At 26.7% G+C, this 17,100-nt stretch overlaps 1 protein-coding gene across 2 annotated transcripts in view; it reads left to right on the forward strand.

The window, feature by feature from the left end:
* The window catches only part of LOC142325346 (uncharacterized), a 336,660-nt gene extending 319,978 nt beyond the window's left edge, over positions 1-16,682 (forward strand). For both annotated transcript variants that reach the window (XM_075366994.1, XM_075366995.1), the window contains one exon: positions 11,386-16,682. In XM_075366994.1, coding sequence (XP_075223109.1) covers positions 11,386-11,505 — 120 coding nt within the window. In that variant the 3' untranslated portion in view covers positions 11,506-16,682. The remainder of the gene's footprint in view (positions 1-11,385) is intronic.
* The last annotated feature ends 418 nt before the right edge of the window (positions 16,683-17,100 follow it).

Here is a 17,100-nt window from a genome sequence, read left to right on the forward strand (position 1 = left end):
GGTGCTCTTGCTCGATTGTGATGACGGACAGCCGAAGTTGGAGCTCATGCTCGTTCGTGCTTGCGTGGATGGCAGAGAGGGGAAGAAACCTGAGGACTCCATGGCTTAAGTTTTAAACTAATTGGTTGGGTTGGTATATCATATAAAAAAAGAGAGAGATTAAAGAATAGGGGTGACTGTTGCTGAGAGAACAAGGGTGGTGGACTCTCAGTAATCAGTGTATGATGAATATCTATAAAATAAATAAAAGAGCTAACCGGTGAACTGACCTGCCGTGCCGGACATACAGCCGGCGGGCGGGGAGGCGAGCTAGAGTAAAGGACACTCCTCTGGCGCGAGTCAAACTTGATTGTAGATCCGTTCCAGAGGAGTAGGTGGGAATATAAAAATAAAAAAAAATATTAAAAAAATGGACTTATGTACGTGTGTGTGTGTTCGATGGTCACCTTTTATCTCCAAAACTACTGAACCGATTTTGACAATAATTGGTCAGATTACTTTTATATATGGAGCATTGATGCCATTAAATTCAATTTAAAAGGTCAAGGGGGTGAAGCTGCAGAGCAAAGTCATCCTCAACATTTCGAAATTTCGCCAATTATTGTTATAATTCTTTATTAACAATTATAAATAACAATATTTGGAAAAGTAGGTTTTTGCAAACTCGCATTCCACCTCAAAATATGCTGTTGTAGTAGCCCGCTATGTTGTGACGTTATAGGTGAGCGGTAGAATTAAATAAATGAATAATTTTTAAAGTGTAAGAAAGTAACTCGGTCTCGCTGGATCTCGAAATCGATCGTCTGGTTGACTCGGTACCTGTGTTAAGCCTCGGGGCTACACTAGTCTGCCGACCGCGCAAGCGAAATTCGTTTATGTAAGTTGTTAAATTACATTAGTTTAGTTAGTGACGACCGTCGTCGCTAGTACCACCACACCCACGCGAATTAAATACTGTATGCGCGCGCGCTTTAGTTAGAATCACTGAATTAAATAAACGAAAAAATATTATATTTAAATAATATGATAAATATTTTTAATTAAATTGTGTGTGTAAGTCGTGAGTCAGAAATAACTGTGGTTGTCAGCCTGTTTTATATACCAAGCCAGTTATAGATATTTAACACATTTAAGATTAAACATAGTTTATTAAACTATTTTAATAATATTATTTTTAGATATATTTATTTTTTTTTAAATTTGATTTCTGAACTGATGCTTCTTTTTCTCAGCATGTGTGAAACACACAATGAAAATATTCGAAAGATGGTTCTTTGTTTAACTTTTAACTGAAGGATTTTTAAAATTATTTTATGTTAAATTAAGAATATTTTTTTCTATTAAATTTAATATTAGGAAAATTTTATTATCTTAATATTATTAATTATTATTATCCTAAAAATATTTCCATTGTGCGTTTCACACATGCTGAGAAAAAAATCATTTCAGAAATCAAATTTGAAAAAATAAATTGATTTAAAAATATTATCGTCAAAATGTTTAAAAATATTTTCAATAAACTACCCTTATATTAAACAATTGTTATGGAGTAGATTTATCTTCATATTATATGTAGTATACTTTTGTGTCCATGTATGATTATACAGTTTCATAAACAATGAGAACAAAGCTGTATGTTGAAATATCGAGTTCTTTCAACTATTTTTCTGGTATTGATTTTTTTTTAATAAATAGACAGTATTATATTTATCAGTTCAATATGATAAAAGAAATTTCAAACCTGACTAAAGATTGATAGATTAATGAGCATGATGACAGGAAGGATCATTTATAATAGAACCAAGCCTCATTCATAAATCCTTTTAATATTAGTCTCAATTATTTAGTTTCAATAGAATCAACCAAGATTGTAAAATTAGCCAGCCTTTAAAAGCAATAGATAAGCTTACATATTTATCAAGTATAATTGAATAGAAATATATGTGTACATATATATACACACACAATGTTTACATTGAGCATTTTATACATGTTTAACAATTCAGTAAATAAAAAATAAAAAAACATAAAAAATATATATATATATTTAAATTATAACATAGCAGTGATAAACCGTATTATAATCACAATAAAATGAAGTTTTTTTTTTTTTCATGTACATGATAATTTAAAACTCAGAACAGTTGTTAAAAAAAATAATAATTTGTTTAGCAAATAGGAATTAAGTGTTATCATGAGGAATTGAAGAGTTTTCATGGTTTTTCAAGAAAAATTTTGATGTACATGAATAGGATAGATTCAGTTATAAGTGACTTGTTATACAACATTTACATGTTTAATTTTATGAGACCAGACCTTTCCAAGAGCTGGCCTTCATGGTGCAAGAGGTAGCATCTTGGCCTTTCATCCGAAGGATCTGGGTTCGAATCCCAGTCAGGCATCACATTTTCATATGCTAGAAAATTTTCATTTCATCTCATCTCTCTGAAGCAATATTTAACATTAGTCTCAGAGGCAAAAAACGAAAGTCTTTTCCAAGAACTTCAGTCACAAACAAACATTGAAAAAATATTTTTTTACCCTAGTAGGAGAAATATAGTATATACAGTCTTAACATAGGAAAACTGCCCGCCATTCAAACTCAGGAAAATATATATACCAGGTGTTTAAATATGAAACCAGAATTTGCCCATAGATGGTCCTAGCTGTCAATGTTTGACCTTACCATCAAACCGCATAATTGGTGCCATTTTCTTTCTTTGAAAGCTGACAAAGATTTTCAACTTGCAACAATATAAGTTTCATACAACAGCATATTTTTAATTAGCATTGTAGTTTTGTACCTACAAACTACAATTTGTGAACAGCATTGATTTTCTGTTACCATTTAAAGAAAACTGTTGCAGAATCACATCGAATGCCTGTCGAAGCTTACGGTGAGCATGCTCTTGGTAAATCACATTGCTTGGAATGCTTTAAAAAAAAAAAATTCTAAAGTGGCAATTTTAATGAGAGAAACAAAGAACATGGAAAACCACCGAAAAAGTTTGAAGATAGCGAATTACAAGAATTGTTGGATGAGGATGATGCTCAAACACAAAAACAACTTGCTGATCAATTAAATGTAACATGAGAAGCCATTTCCATATGTTTGAAAGCCATGGGAAAGATCCAGAAGATGGGAAAATGGGTTCCAAATGAACTGAATGAAAGACAGCAAGAAAACCAAAAAACCACTTGCGAAATGCTGTTTGCCAAGAACAAAAGAAAGTCATTTCTCCATCGAATTGTGACAAATGATGAAAAGTGGATATATTTCGAGAATCCTAAGCATAAAAGATCATAGGTAACACTAAACGAACTATCAGCATCGATTTCAAGGCCAAATCGCTATGGAAAGAAGACAATGTTCTGTGTTTGGTGGGATCAGAAGGGTGTGATCTATTATGAGCTGCTAAAATCTGGCAAAACTGTTACTAAATGCTACCGACAACAAATGATTGATTTGAATCAAGAATTGTGTGAAAAACAGCCAGAATATCAAAAAAGGCAACACAAAGTGATTTTGCTTCATGATAATGCACCATCACACACAGCAAAACTGGTCAAGGAAACAATTGAGGCATTCAGTTGGGAAATACTTTCATATGTAGGTTACTCAATAGACTTGGCTCCATCCAACTACTATTTGTTTGGGACATACACTTGCTGAGCAGTGCTTCCCTTCTTATGAAAATGTATGAAAATGGCTTGATGACTGGTTTGCCTCAAAAGAGCAACAGTTTTTTTGGCGTGGCATTCATAAATTGTCAGAGAGATGGGAAAAATATATAGCTAGCAATGGACAATATTTCGAATAAAATATTTTTTATCATTTTCATACAATAAACATGTATTTTCTGTAAAAAATTCCAGTTTCATATTTACACACCTGGTAACATGTTAAATGTAACTAACTTTGTCTTCAACTTAAAAAGAGAGATAAATTACCAATTTGTAGTGTTAATCACAAAACTGGTTTTGCAATCTCTACAGCTGTACTTACTCATAATCAGAGTCAACTGCCTGTAGACAGCTTCATGAACAAAATCTGTAAAAGTTTTTATGAACTAAGAGAACAACCAAGAAAGGTTTTATAATCAACAAAGACCAAATAAAAAAGTAAGAGTAATATTGTGATGTTCAAAAATTAACCTTTCTATTGTAAAATATTGTACCTAACTGAAACACATCTGTCTCATTAAAAAAAAAACCAGTTTGTATGCAAATGCAAAAAAAAATATGTAAATATATGTATATATTACAAACAATGATTTTTTTAATTTTGTTATTTTTAACAGTTACAAAATCCTTTTTTTAAATATTATTGTCTCATATGTTTCATTCTGTGTCTCATCATTTGGGTGAAAATAAAGCATGTATGAAAATGCTGCAAAATGAAACATTGTTGTTAGATTTATTTATCCAAATTTTCTTAGATACTGAAATGCTTTCTTAGTGATCATAGGCAAAGATCACTAATGCTTTTTTGGTTATATCACTATTTTTGGATAGCTGAGAGAATAGACTACTTCATTGTTTGATTGTATTTCATTGTCTTCAACAATAATTGTATTTCAACAATGTTGCATTGTTTAGATAATTTTCCTTTCTGTTCAATGATCAATTAATGAGGGACTCAATGAGCACAAATATTTCTTCTTTTTTTTTTTTTTTTATCAAATTGTTGAAAATGCAGATTATTGATGTTACTGGAACTATTAATATATCTTCATACATCACTCAACACTTTCCTTCAAGTCTATTACAACTGAATAATTTTTCACTCTCTGCTACCACAAAGCACTCCAAATTTATGTTGAGTTTTCACATAAATTTCACTCTTAATGAAGATTAAAACTCTATGAAGATCTTTCTTTAATCATTAACCATAACAGTACTGAGGCGACTGTAGATACCATTCTAATAGATGTATGTGCAAAAGTCTTGCACAAGGGAAGTAACAAGCATACATTCTCAATTCTTACATTGTCAATTAAATTCAGAATTACTTTTTACTGGGATGAATCATTTTGTTTCAAATAGAGGCATCCTAATCTGATAAAATAGTCAGATCTCTCTGAAAGCAACTAAAATCTAACAGCTTAAATGAAGCTGGACTGGAATGGAATGTTATTTAGCTCTGTTATTGTCTTGCCAACAGTAATGTCATCTACGTTTCGCAGTTATCGAAACAATAAATATTAATAGTAATTCTTACTATTGATGATTCCACACCAATTCTGTACTGTGATTTTGGGGCCAATGATAATAACTCTGGTTGAAATCAATACCAAGGGCTAAGTGATATACCAAAAATGTTTCTATAGTTTTTGCATTCAGAAATGATTTAAGAAAGTTCAGAAATGGCTTACCAAAAGTAAAGTATTTTCCTGTTTCTTATTTTTTAACTTACATGGTAATCAGAAAAGGGCAATAAGAAAATCAGGATTCTAACAATAGGATCTTGTTGATCAGTTTTCAATCATCAGAGATAGAAACTTTCAAAAAAACACTAGAATGAGTATCTCTTAATAGAATTTAAAAAAAAGAGTAATATTACACGGCAAAATTTTGAGTTTTCTGTGGTAACAAAACATCAGAGTAACATCTATCAAATAATGTAAATGGAAGTATTAAAAAGAGCCTAGAGAATTTAAATCTAAACGTATCATAGAAAAATCTGCACTTTTATTTTTTTTTATAATTGTATGGTTTTTAAATATCTTCCACAAATTAATTTTATTAATAACTAAAAATAAACATAATATTAAGTGTTATAAACGTTTACTTCTGTCATCAAAGGTACTGGAAAGCAACAACACATGTATTATATTCATACATTTATATTTCTAAATAAATTTTAAAAATCAAAATAAATTAAAAACTAAATGTGAACACATGTCTATTTCATTTTTACAACTATTATCTATTTCATTTTATACAACTTCTCATCCATTATTTATGTAGGATTAAAATAAAATAAAATTCCTCAGTAAATAAATACCCCTCTTGGGCAAGAAGTATGTGAATGTTTGACTCACAGCACAAGTGTATCAATTTGTGTGTGTATGTATGAGTGTATATATATATATATATATATGTGTGTGTGTGTGTGTGTGTGTGTGTGTGTGTGTGTGTGTGTGTGTGTATGTGTGTGTGTGTGTGTGTGTGTGTTTCTTTTTCCCTAAGAAAACTGAATGCAGTAATATGTACAGACTAGGAGGTTGTGATATATAATCAGAGAAACATATAAATTTGTGTTAACATCATTAGAATAAGCTAAAACTAGAATAATTTAATATAAAAAAAAGTTTAATTTTTTTTTTTCAGCAAATGTGTCAACAAAGATTACAATTTTTTTTCATTAACAGTTAACACTTTTATTATAAAATAAAAACTACTTTGTAAGTCATATAAAATGTAATTATTAATGAAAAGAGAATAACAGACTAAATAATATGAACAAAAAAAAGTCAAACTTTTTAGATATTTGCAATGGTAAATTAACATTAAGGAGAAATAAATTTTATATAGACAAATTATATATATATATATAAATAACATCATCAATGAATGTTAGTCTTTTCATTGATGAAGGAGTTTATTATCTGATTAACTATACTTAACAACTACAGACCATATTTGAAACACTGATATGATGTATAGTTTGATTAAAATATAGTAACTTGCATAATCAGTCTTTTCAATTAAAACATTACAATTGCTGCTCATGATGTTATTTCAAAACCAGTTCTCAAAAAGAACTAAAATAATTATTTTACTTATATTTCACTCCTATTTAATTAAATAATTTTCAATTAAAATAAATTCTAACAAATTTACCTTTTAATCCATTTCAAATAATGATGTTAAGGCATAAATCAAGAAGGCTGATTTTCTCAATGAACATTTTCTCTTTTTCAACTGGTTATATTTATCTTTCTTTGTCTAGAGTGTAATTTGTTTTCCTTCAAGAATAAAAAATGCAAATTTCCTTTTTACCCACTGAAGTTATTACAACTTGGCTTCTTTTATTTATACATTTCACACCATCATGTGTTTAAATTTCTTGATTTATGTATCCACTTATTTATTAAAAACAGTACCATTAAGTTTACAGTATAAATCAAATTCTGAAATCATAGCATGACATTAAATTCACTATACTTGAAGGAAAAACATATTTGAAAATACAAGAATTGACTAGTGTATACAGAAGATATTAAATCATCACAAATCTAATTTCTGATTTTGCAACAATGTTACTTAACTTCTGACTATTTTCCCCAGCAATGAGCAACTGCATTTTTTCAAAATCATAACTTACTGGTTACTGGGTAGTAGTTATTCAAAAACTAGATTCCAGATTGCGAGGAAAATATTTTTAAAATAATTGATCCAGTGGTATTTGTGACCAAATTACAATACATCTGATGACAAAATTCATGATTATTAATTATGGTTCTGTACAAAGCTAGGCCTCAATTGGAATTTTTTTTCTATTCACCTTTCTCTCTTGAGCTTCTTTCTTCATGCCTTTATAATTTCCTTCTTTCATCAAATCAGTGAATATTCCATTTCATCTCGATCTACTGCTTCTTTTCTGATTATCTTTCCTTCTATTCATCTTTATTCTAATGCACAAATAAATATACATTCTTCTTACTTTCCTAGCATCGTACTCTTTAGCTATGCTAATCAGTCGAAAAATGGGATTTGGGTTTTTGCATTTCTTAATATGTTTTTCCTTCTTTTACTGTATTAAATATCTTTGAGCATTTTGTTGCTTCTGTCTTCCTCCATGACCATACCTGAAAGTCTTCTCTAAACATCTTTCTTTCTTTCTTTCTTACTGACACACTCAGAACCATACTTCATAATGCTGTACTTCATAAAACATTTAATTATGAAATTATAAATTTTTTTTTGTTACCAGAATGCTTACCTTCCTTGCACTACTCTGCTTTTTTTGTTTCCTTTACTGCATTTTTTGCAGTACATTAGTATTATTTCATAAATATTTAAAAATATTTTCACTATTGCATCCTTTAAACTGTTGTGAAACTTTTGTGAGTTATTTTCACAGTTTATACTCATTCTAAATTCATCTCCTTTCTTTAGCTTTGTGTTCATCATTATTTGTATTCTTTATTACTTTCTGCTATTACTATTTAATTATCTGCATACTACATATCAATTTTTATTCTGTGCCCTCCTTGTAATCCTATGACAGTCTTCTTACTTTAGTAACTCATTTAATAAATATTGGAACAGATTTGATAGCATCCCATACCCTTGTCTTACATCTCTTCCAATTATACGAATAAATCAATTCTTCTGATCAGTATATAATAATACAGTATACAGATTATTTCAGAAATAGATAGGTATGCAACTTCTTTTTTGTATTCTCTTTCTTTACCCTCAATCCTTGTTATTATTTTTTTTGCTTGGTGTAAAGTTCTTTTATACAACTTCTATTTTTCAGTTTACAGCCTTGTGTGAATAATGAAAATTATTAAAACTAGAATCAAACTGATTATACAGATACCTGAGAGGCATGATAGTATTTTCAATTTGGAGGATCCCAACTAGATACTTTCAGATTGTGAGAAAAAGTTATATTTCAAACCATATTGCCTCATATTTATTTTTATATTCTCTAAAGTCTTAATTAGTTGACTACAGTGAACATTTATTATTTGAAATTAATAAGTTTTGACTTTTTTTTCTTTTTCATTAGATAATTTACCTAATGTAATATTAACTGCCATTATGAATAAGTATGTGAAGTTATGTTTATTTAATAAATTTTCGGAATTCTTTTTTGAAGTATCATCCCCAAAGTTAAGTTTTATATTCTTATAATATTCTCAACTTCACTTATGTTTTACTTCTTCATCCATTAAAAGAAAGGATGCTCAACCATAACATTTTTATGAAAGGAGCCTTAAGTGCCTTAATAAACCATTTAACAAGTATCATAAGAGTCACATACACCACTGGTAGACAGTCAGATAAAAGACCAAAAAGATAAATATTAATTCTTATTACTTCCTTGGCATCGTACTCCAAAGTTATAATGCAAGAAGGAAAGTATGGTAATCAATCAAAAGAAGGGTTATGGGTTTTTTAATTTCATAATGTTTCGTGACCCAGAAGCCTCAAAAACCAAAAAAAGGTGGGGGTAATTCTCATATATATATGTACTATATGTGTTGGCATATTTAAAGCTTAATAACGTTTAACTGGATAAATTGATTTTAATGAAATTTTGTACAGAGACTCGTACATATGGGACAGTTTGTTGGTAAACATTTGAGCTTAATACCTTCAAGGGGTGGGGCAAATAGTTTCTTTGGGGTCAATTTTCCAAAACTTTTGCCAATAACCCCACTTTATGTTAAGTTCAGCGCATGTGTACATGCTTATCTTACCATTTTAAAAAACTTTTCCCCCTCCTTCCATCAAAATCAAATAGCTATTTTTTTTATTTATTGCATATTTTTTAACCAAATTTTTTTACCATAATATAGTATTTTGTCATGTTATGTTTTGTCATTCATAGTATTTTTTTTTATGGCATGGTAGTAGTGCAAAGGATTCAAAAAAATACTTAAAAATATTACATAAAATTTCATCATAATTCACCTGCACCCCAAAATTAATCTTGGGTTTTTATTGGTTGTACATTTTTCAGGAATTTTTTTAGTTTCTTTCAGTTAATAGAGTAAATTTGAACAAATCAAAAACTTTCCTGGGGAGGTGATTTTGGTGGTAGGGAAATAGAAAAAAGAAAAAATATCTATTTTTGTTATTTTTTAAACTTTTTTTTATTAGTCAGTTTGGGGGTTACACATTGGAACTTCCTCAGGAACATTTTGTTTGGCTGATATAGATGATTTTTAACATGCCTGTAAACAGAAACAAATAAATATTCATAATTAGTGAATTAAATTATTATATTCTAAAAATGAAGTAGAATAATGCTTTGAAGCAGAATAATGAAGTAGGTAATGCTTCTAAATTTATTAATACAACAGGCATGTTAGAAAAATGGTGTTTAAATAGTTAATTAGGCAACAAGGAACACATTGTTATAGCATACTGCATAAATAATAGGAAAATGAGGGGAATAAAAGAGCAGTAAAGAAACCTTAGAAACTTAATATGAGACCAGTTCCATAAAATTCAAAACACATGTACCTGCAGTGGACTGAAAAATAATGATTCAGAGAAAAATTATACTGAAAAAAAATTGTTTATACAAAATTTATTAAAAATTTAAGAAAATTAGTTTATTTTTTTATATATAGCAATTCTAAAATTTAGAATTAGCAATTCTGAGTTATGTGTTATGTAAATTAACACTTAGCTTTGTAGAAACTGTTAAAGGATCACCAACTAATCAAAAATATTGACTAATCAATATACTATGTTTATAAAATATATTAATGTTTCTATAACTTAGTTTTGATTTCATAACTAGTCTTAATTTGATTTTGAATATAAAAATGAATGATCTTAAAATTGCTAATAACTTTCCCAATCATAAGTAATGATCTTAGAACTACTATTACTGATAGTTCTGTGCACAGCAAACCTCACTCACTGTCTTCTGTACTTAAAAAATGATGTTTACTTTTTTTTTAAATTACCTTAGTTATTAAACTGAATTTTAAAATTTAAATTAAAATAAAATACAAAATGAGAATTACTGATTACAATTGATATGCAATTTATAGAAAGAACCAAAATAATCTTATTCTAGCAATGTTATTAGTACTTTCTTCAGAAATACCATATATCACCAACCAATTGTTAAGGATATATTTCCTTTATTTTGTAGCTACATTACAAACACGTAAACTTTCAAAATGTCAAAGGTTCTAGTTAAAACTGAGTTGATTTTCTTCACTCTGTTAATCAGCTTCATCTGTTGAGCAACTTTTTAAAATATACTAATAATTTTCATTGTGAGATGAAATTTTGTAAAGAGAAGAGAAATAAGAATAGTGAAGTGTTAAAAATAACAGCCTTGATTAGGAAAATGAAAACTTAGGAAGATAAACAAATATTTTATTTTAGTGTTGTAGTTTTCTACTTATGTATCCAACAATTACTGTTAATTTACATCACTCAGTATAATTAAATAAATATTCTTCATAATTGTTTAGATTAATATTTTCAAAACATGATTTTCATTAAATATTATTAAAACATGTTGAATAAGTCATACATATTAATTTTTTTTATATAAAATGAAATAATTAGTACTGTTCTCTCTACTCAAATTCTCTTTTCTCAATCTGTTTTAAAACACCCAAAATACATAATTGTCATTTATCATATATTCACTACATCTTTAAAATTTTTTTTAAGGTTGAAGCAGAATGTCGTAAGAATGAATTTGCTCGTCTGCTGGAAGAGCATGCACAAGTAATACGCCGACTGAAACAGATTGAAGAGGATGGTGCAGCTTTAACTGGGTCACATGCATGAGTATGAGCTTAAAAAAGTGATGATACAAAAATCTAATGTAAATTAAATATTGAGTGCCCTTCGGGTAAGACTATTTTTTTATACATTGTGCCTAAAGCAAATGATTTGTTGATGTTTCAATTAATTGAAATTTTAAATAATTTTATGTATAAAAAGTACATTCATACAAGATAAGATGATTCTATCAGAAAAACCATAGAATGTTATACTAGTTTTATTTTTAATTTCAAACAATATTTATTTAATGGATTAAATAAATGAAACTGATACTCCTAAAACTATTTTTATTTCATAATATTTGCGATTAAATAAGTTTGTATGAATTATTTTATTAGGTTTTATAAATTAATACATCTCCGAACTGTAGATAATTAATTTATTAAAATAAAAATATAGATTCATAATGGATGCAAATTTATAGATCTCTTAGTTATTTATTTATATATTTTTTTAAAAATTACTTTAGGTCATGGTTAATGAATTTAATATATTTGATGAGATAATCATATAATCTACAAAAAAAATTAACAAATAAAAGAAATACATTACAGAAAAAATCTTCTAAAAATTTTAATTTGTTGTTTCAAAATTAAAATGAAGTCATAAAAAAGATCTTGGTAATATTGAATTTTTTAAATATATTACAGCACCTGTATGATTTGTTTAGTTACTTGTATATCCAATCTGAATAATGTATAAATGTACAATTATCTACTTAATTCATTTCTATTATATTTGAAGTAGTAATGATAACATTTGAATTTTAGGTGTGTTTACGTATTTGTTAATATTGCAACAACACTTCATTACAGGCATGTTAATGATGGATAAAAATGAATTCTGTATAGAGTTTTGTATTTAATTATTATATTCATGAATATTTAAAAATTCCATGCTTGAGTTGAACCCAGAACCCCCAAATGGAGAGATGGTACTCTTACACCACAGAGATCAGCAAATTTTAAAAATGTTTCTAAATATTTTCCAATAAGAAAGTAGTAATAAATTTAAAAAATACATAAAATGCCAAAGAAAATTCAGAAATGAGTAATAGTTAGAAATATAAATAATTACCTTATTTTAGAATGTTTGAATAATATCTTAACTGTGCTCATTACAATTATCAGTTTGTGTTGTTTAAATTTGTAAATATAAAGTAACAAACAAAATATTGACCTTCATGGCATGGAGTATTCTTTCATATAGAAGGTTCTGGGTTTGGATAACAGTCAAGCTTTATATATTTCATGTGCTACAAATGTTTCATTTTATATACCCATTCATAGACTTTAAATTTTTGAATTGAGTTAATTATCTAAGAAAAAAGCAGAAATTCCATGAATGTATTTACAATAAAAAAGATTCTACTACTAAATGGAAAACAGTAATTAATTTAATTTTAATCATTTTTTTTTTTCAATAATTAAAAACCAAATTCAATAATCACACTTGACAATTAATTTTCAGTTTCAGTTAAAACAGTTAATTTTCTTAAATTACAAAATTTTAATTAATTTAATTACATTAATTTATTTTATATTAAAATAAAAATATTTAACTTGTTTATTTAAGAATAGATTTTATAATTAATTATTCTTACTGTTTGGTTTTTTGTTTTTATTAATCAGTTCTGTTATTAAAATTTACTGCATTATTTTAGACTAACACATTTACTAGTATTTTTTAAAATTCATCAATGGATATATATAGAATTTCAGCATCAAATTCTCTTTAAAAAAATATATTTCATTGTATTTAGGTCTTGTCTTTTATGCCCGTTATCCCCCAATATTTACTTGACTTTGTAGCAGAAATTTTATAATCAAGTATTCTTATAAAAATCTACTCAAGGATTCCAGTAGCATATGATAATAAAATTAATAGAATTTAAAAAATTTTAATAATTTAATCATATAAAAATTTAATAAAGTTTTTCTTAATTTAATAGTCTGTAAAATTAATACGATAACATTTCAACAAAATAAACATTTCATATGGATTAAGTTGTAATTTCTTTTTTAATTCTCTTAGAAATTTAATTGAAATGTTGTTTGTATGAACCTGCATCTAGTAAGTGAATGAGTCTGAGTGAGTCTGTGAGTATCTTTTGTCAACAGTACTGGATTGTGTAATTAAATTAAGCTGAATTTCTTTTGAGGTTCACCTGTGTTATTCCAGATCGATTTTTTGTTTTACTTCTTAAATTATAGTTTAAACACAAGATAAAGAAAGATGTTTTCAATGTATATAACATTTATTATACCAGTTAAATTATAATTATGTTTAACTATATAATTATTTATTTCTGAGCTACAGTAAATTTTTTTTCAATATGACTGATTATGAAAGTATAAATCAAGTTACTAACAGAAATATTCTACATAAATAAATATTTCCATTCTTAAAGTCACTAAAAACCCAGTGAAAAAAGAAAGTCTGTATATTACTCTGTTTCCATTTTTAGCACGTCAACTACGTATTTTTTAATAATTCATAAGCATTTGTAAATCAATATTAATAGCATATTAAGAGTTTTCATCCTATTTCTTTCAATTGCATTCAATATGTAATTTTTGCATGTCACAAAAAATGAATTTTGCAAGCATAGATTAAATGTCTTCCAGAAAAGTAAAATGTATGAAAATTATTGATTATTTTGCATTATTTTTTTTTTAAATTAAATAATAAAAAGTACTTTCTTTCAATGTATACACATTCACAATAAGAAGAAAAAACTATTTTACATGTGATTATAAGATTGTTAACAATTACGAAGTTAGTCAAAATAAAATATTGTGATTATTGTTAATTAGAAATAATTTTCCCATAAAACTCTATAAATCCTACTTATAGCCACTGTACAAGTGTGACCACTCCACACATATGTGCATGTACACACATGAGCGCGAGCACATAATTACAACTATTTAATATTTTTATGGATAGACTTACAACTTTAAAGAACTTAAAAAATATTACAAACTATATTCCAGTATAAAATATGAATATGGTCATTTGCAAATAACATAATATAAATATAAATGAAGAATAAAAATGAAGCAGTAACATAAGAGGATTGTGATCCTCAATTAACAATTTCAGTTATATCAGAATTATTGTTTTTATTTCTTTAAAAATAACAGCTGTTAAAAGCACTCACTGTTTTGTAAGTAAATATGTTTCAGTATTAAATATGAATGTTGTTGGAAGTTAGAAGAAATAAAAGAAATTTTAGTCTGGATGGGCTTAAAAATAAAAATAATACGAATAAAGATTAGTAATATATTTTACTTATGATCAAATCAACCATTGAATTTGAAAAAGGTTTTTCAGAAATTGAGGCTTCACAATAGTAATCAGCATATGTATGTTATTCAAGGTGCTGATTAAAATATGGTTATCAAGGAAGAGATAAATGTATAAATGACATTGATATTACATACAGATGTAAACAATAGACTATGGAAATTAACATTCACAAAGAAACAAGGTAGAAAATAATGGAATAAAAAAGATTTTGTATTGAAAATCTAGATAATAGCTTCAAAAGAACTGATTGCATTAATCATCTCGGGAGTAATTATTATTTGTTAAAGGAATGTAATGAGGATATCATGAAAAAAATTAGTTTATAACAGATCTCACATCTGAATTCTATGGTTTAAAGTAAAAATCATATTTTTGTGTACTAAGAGCTGAGTATTGTATCCACTTAGTGTAAAATATGCCAAATTATGGCTTTAAAGTACTGAAGAATCATGGATCATCTCATCAATATAAGAAAAAAAATTTACATTTATGGAAGTGAATTTTTGGAGCTGATAATATAAAATAACTTACATCCTACTAGTCAGAATTAAAGAGCCCAGAAACTTTGGTCCTGATAAAAAAAACTATTACCATTTGAAAATGATAAATATCATTATGACTTTGAGAAAGGGTTATAAAGAAGGGACTTGTAAAAGGAATCAGAGATATGATGAAAGAAAATTGAGCAAAAATTGTTCAACTGAATCTGGTTTATGAAAATGTTATTATTGGAACAACTGTCATTTATGATGTGGAAAATTTCCATGAATATGATGCTACAAAACCATCAATAAATAATTTTTTTTATGGTACTAGTTAAAAAACATCAAATTTAAGTAACAGTGGAGCAGTAAAACAACAATTACTGTTTATTTTTTCTTTATATTTAAGGATTTATAGAAAATTTCTTAACTTAATTTATGAATGGTCTTTATTTTAGAAATTTGTAATGTTATTAAAAATAGAGAAATGATCTAAAATTGACTAAATTTTGGTTATGTTATTTGCAAATTATCTCAAATAATAGGCCTAATTTTTTTGTTTTTTATTTTTATAAAGTTATTATGGATTTTATTTTAATAGCAATCGAAGATAAATTAGTATAATAATTTTAAAAATATTGATGACTGTTATTTGTATTGTAACTTCAAGGATATAATAATTTCTAAGAAGTAAGAAGACTTTACGTGGATAAAAATTTATGTAATACAGTACTTATTTCTAATAAGGATATAATAAATTAATAATAATAGTACTGTATACAGTAGAGTAGATTAATGTAAAAAATAAATAGATTATAGTTTTACTAGTTTATTTATTATAAGAAAAATATTTTAAAATTAACAAAATTTTTAACATAGCACAACAAATGTTATATATTTTATAAAATATTTCACTGAAATTATAAACTATTTTTATAAATAAATAAATTCTGTACCAATTTTATTAAAAAATATATGGTATTAATAACTAGCGTAACCTCCCCACCCCTATTATATTATACAGTAAATATAGAAAAACATCTAAAAGTCAATATTACTCCAAGTTTAAAGAGAAACAATAAATTTAGAAATATAATTTACTTCATGATAACTGGATAAAAGAATAATTTATATTTTTTGTAATATACCTTACAGTATTTGCGCCATTTTACTATGGAAAATTTGTTAGAAAACTTGATCAGAAAATAAAAATACATAGCTATGTTCTTAAATAAAAATAATAGACTTATTTATTTTTAAGATTATGATGTAATAATAGTAATAATAAATATTATTATAATTAATGTTAGATAGTATTTTATTGGTATGAGTAACTTGAAAACTTTGTAATTCAAGTAAAAAATAAAATAATTAATTTTTTGTTAAAATATACTTTGTTTTTTTATAAATCCTTTTTTAAACATGACTATTTGTACGAGTGCCTTAAAATCTTGTAATCATGATGAATAACTGAATATATTCTAGTGAAAACCCTCACACTTTTCACATAATCATTTTACTTGTGAAATTTATATTTGGAATGCAGAAATTTATATTATTTGGTAAATGCAATATTAGTCATTGTGCATTCCTCTTTATATCTTTACAAAACTATAGATGTTAAAGTTTACTGTAACAGACCGATGGTTTATCGTCCTGTTAGAGGGCAATGTACAAGTATGTTAATATCAGTAGTTGGATGATTTCAAACTGTCAAAATAATAAAATTATAAATGTTGGATGATATACTGTCAGTATTAATGAAATCATTGTCACATTGCAAATATTTTTCAGTCATTACTTG

Source organism: Lycorma delicatula, chromosome 5 (assembly GCF_047948215.1).
Source record: "Lycorma delicatula isolate Av1 chromosome 5, ASM4794821v1, whole genome shotgun sequence".
NCBI lineage: Eukaryota > Metazoa > Arthropoda > Insecta > Hemiptera > Fulgoridae > Lycorma > Lycorma delicatula.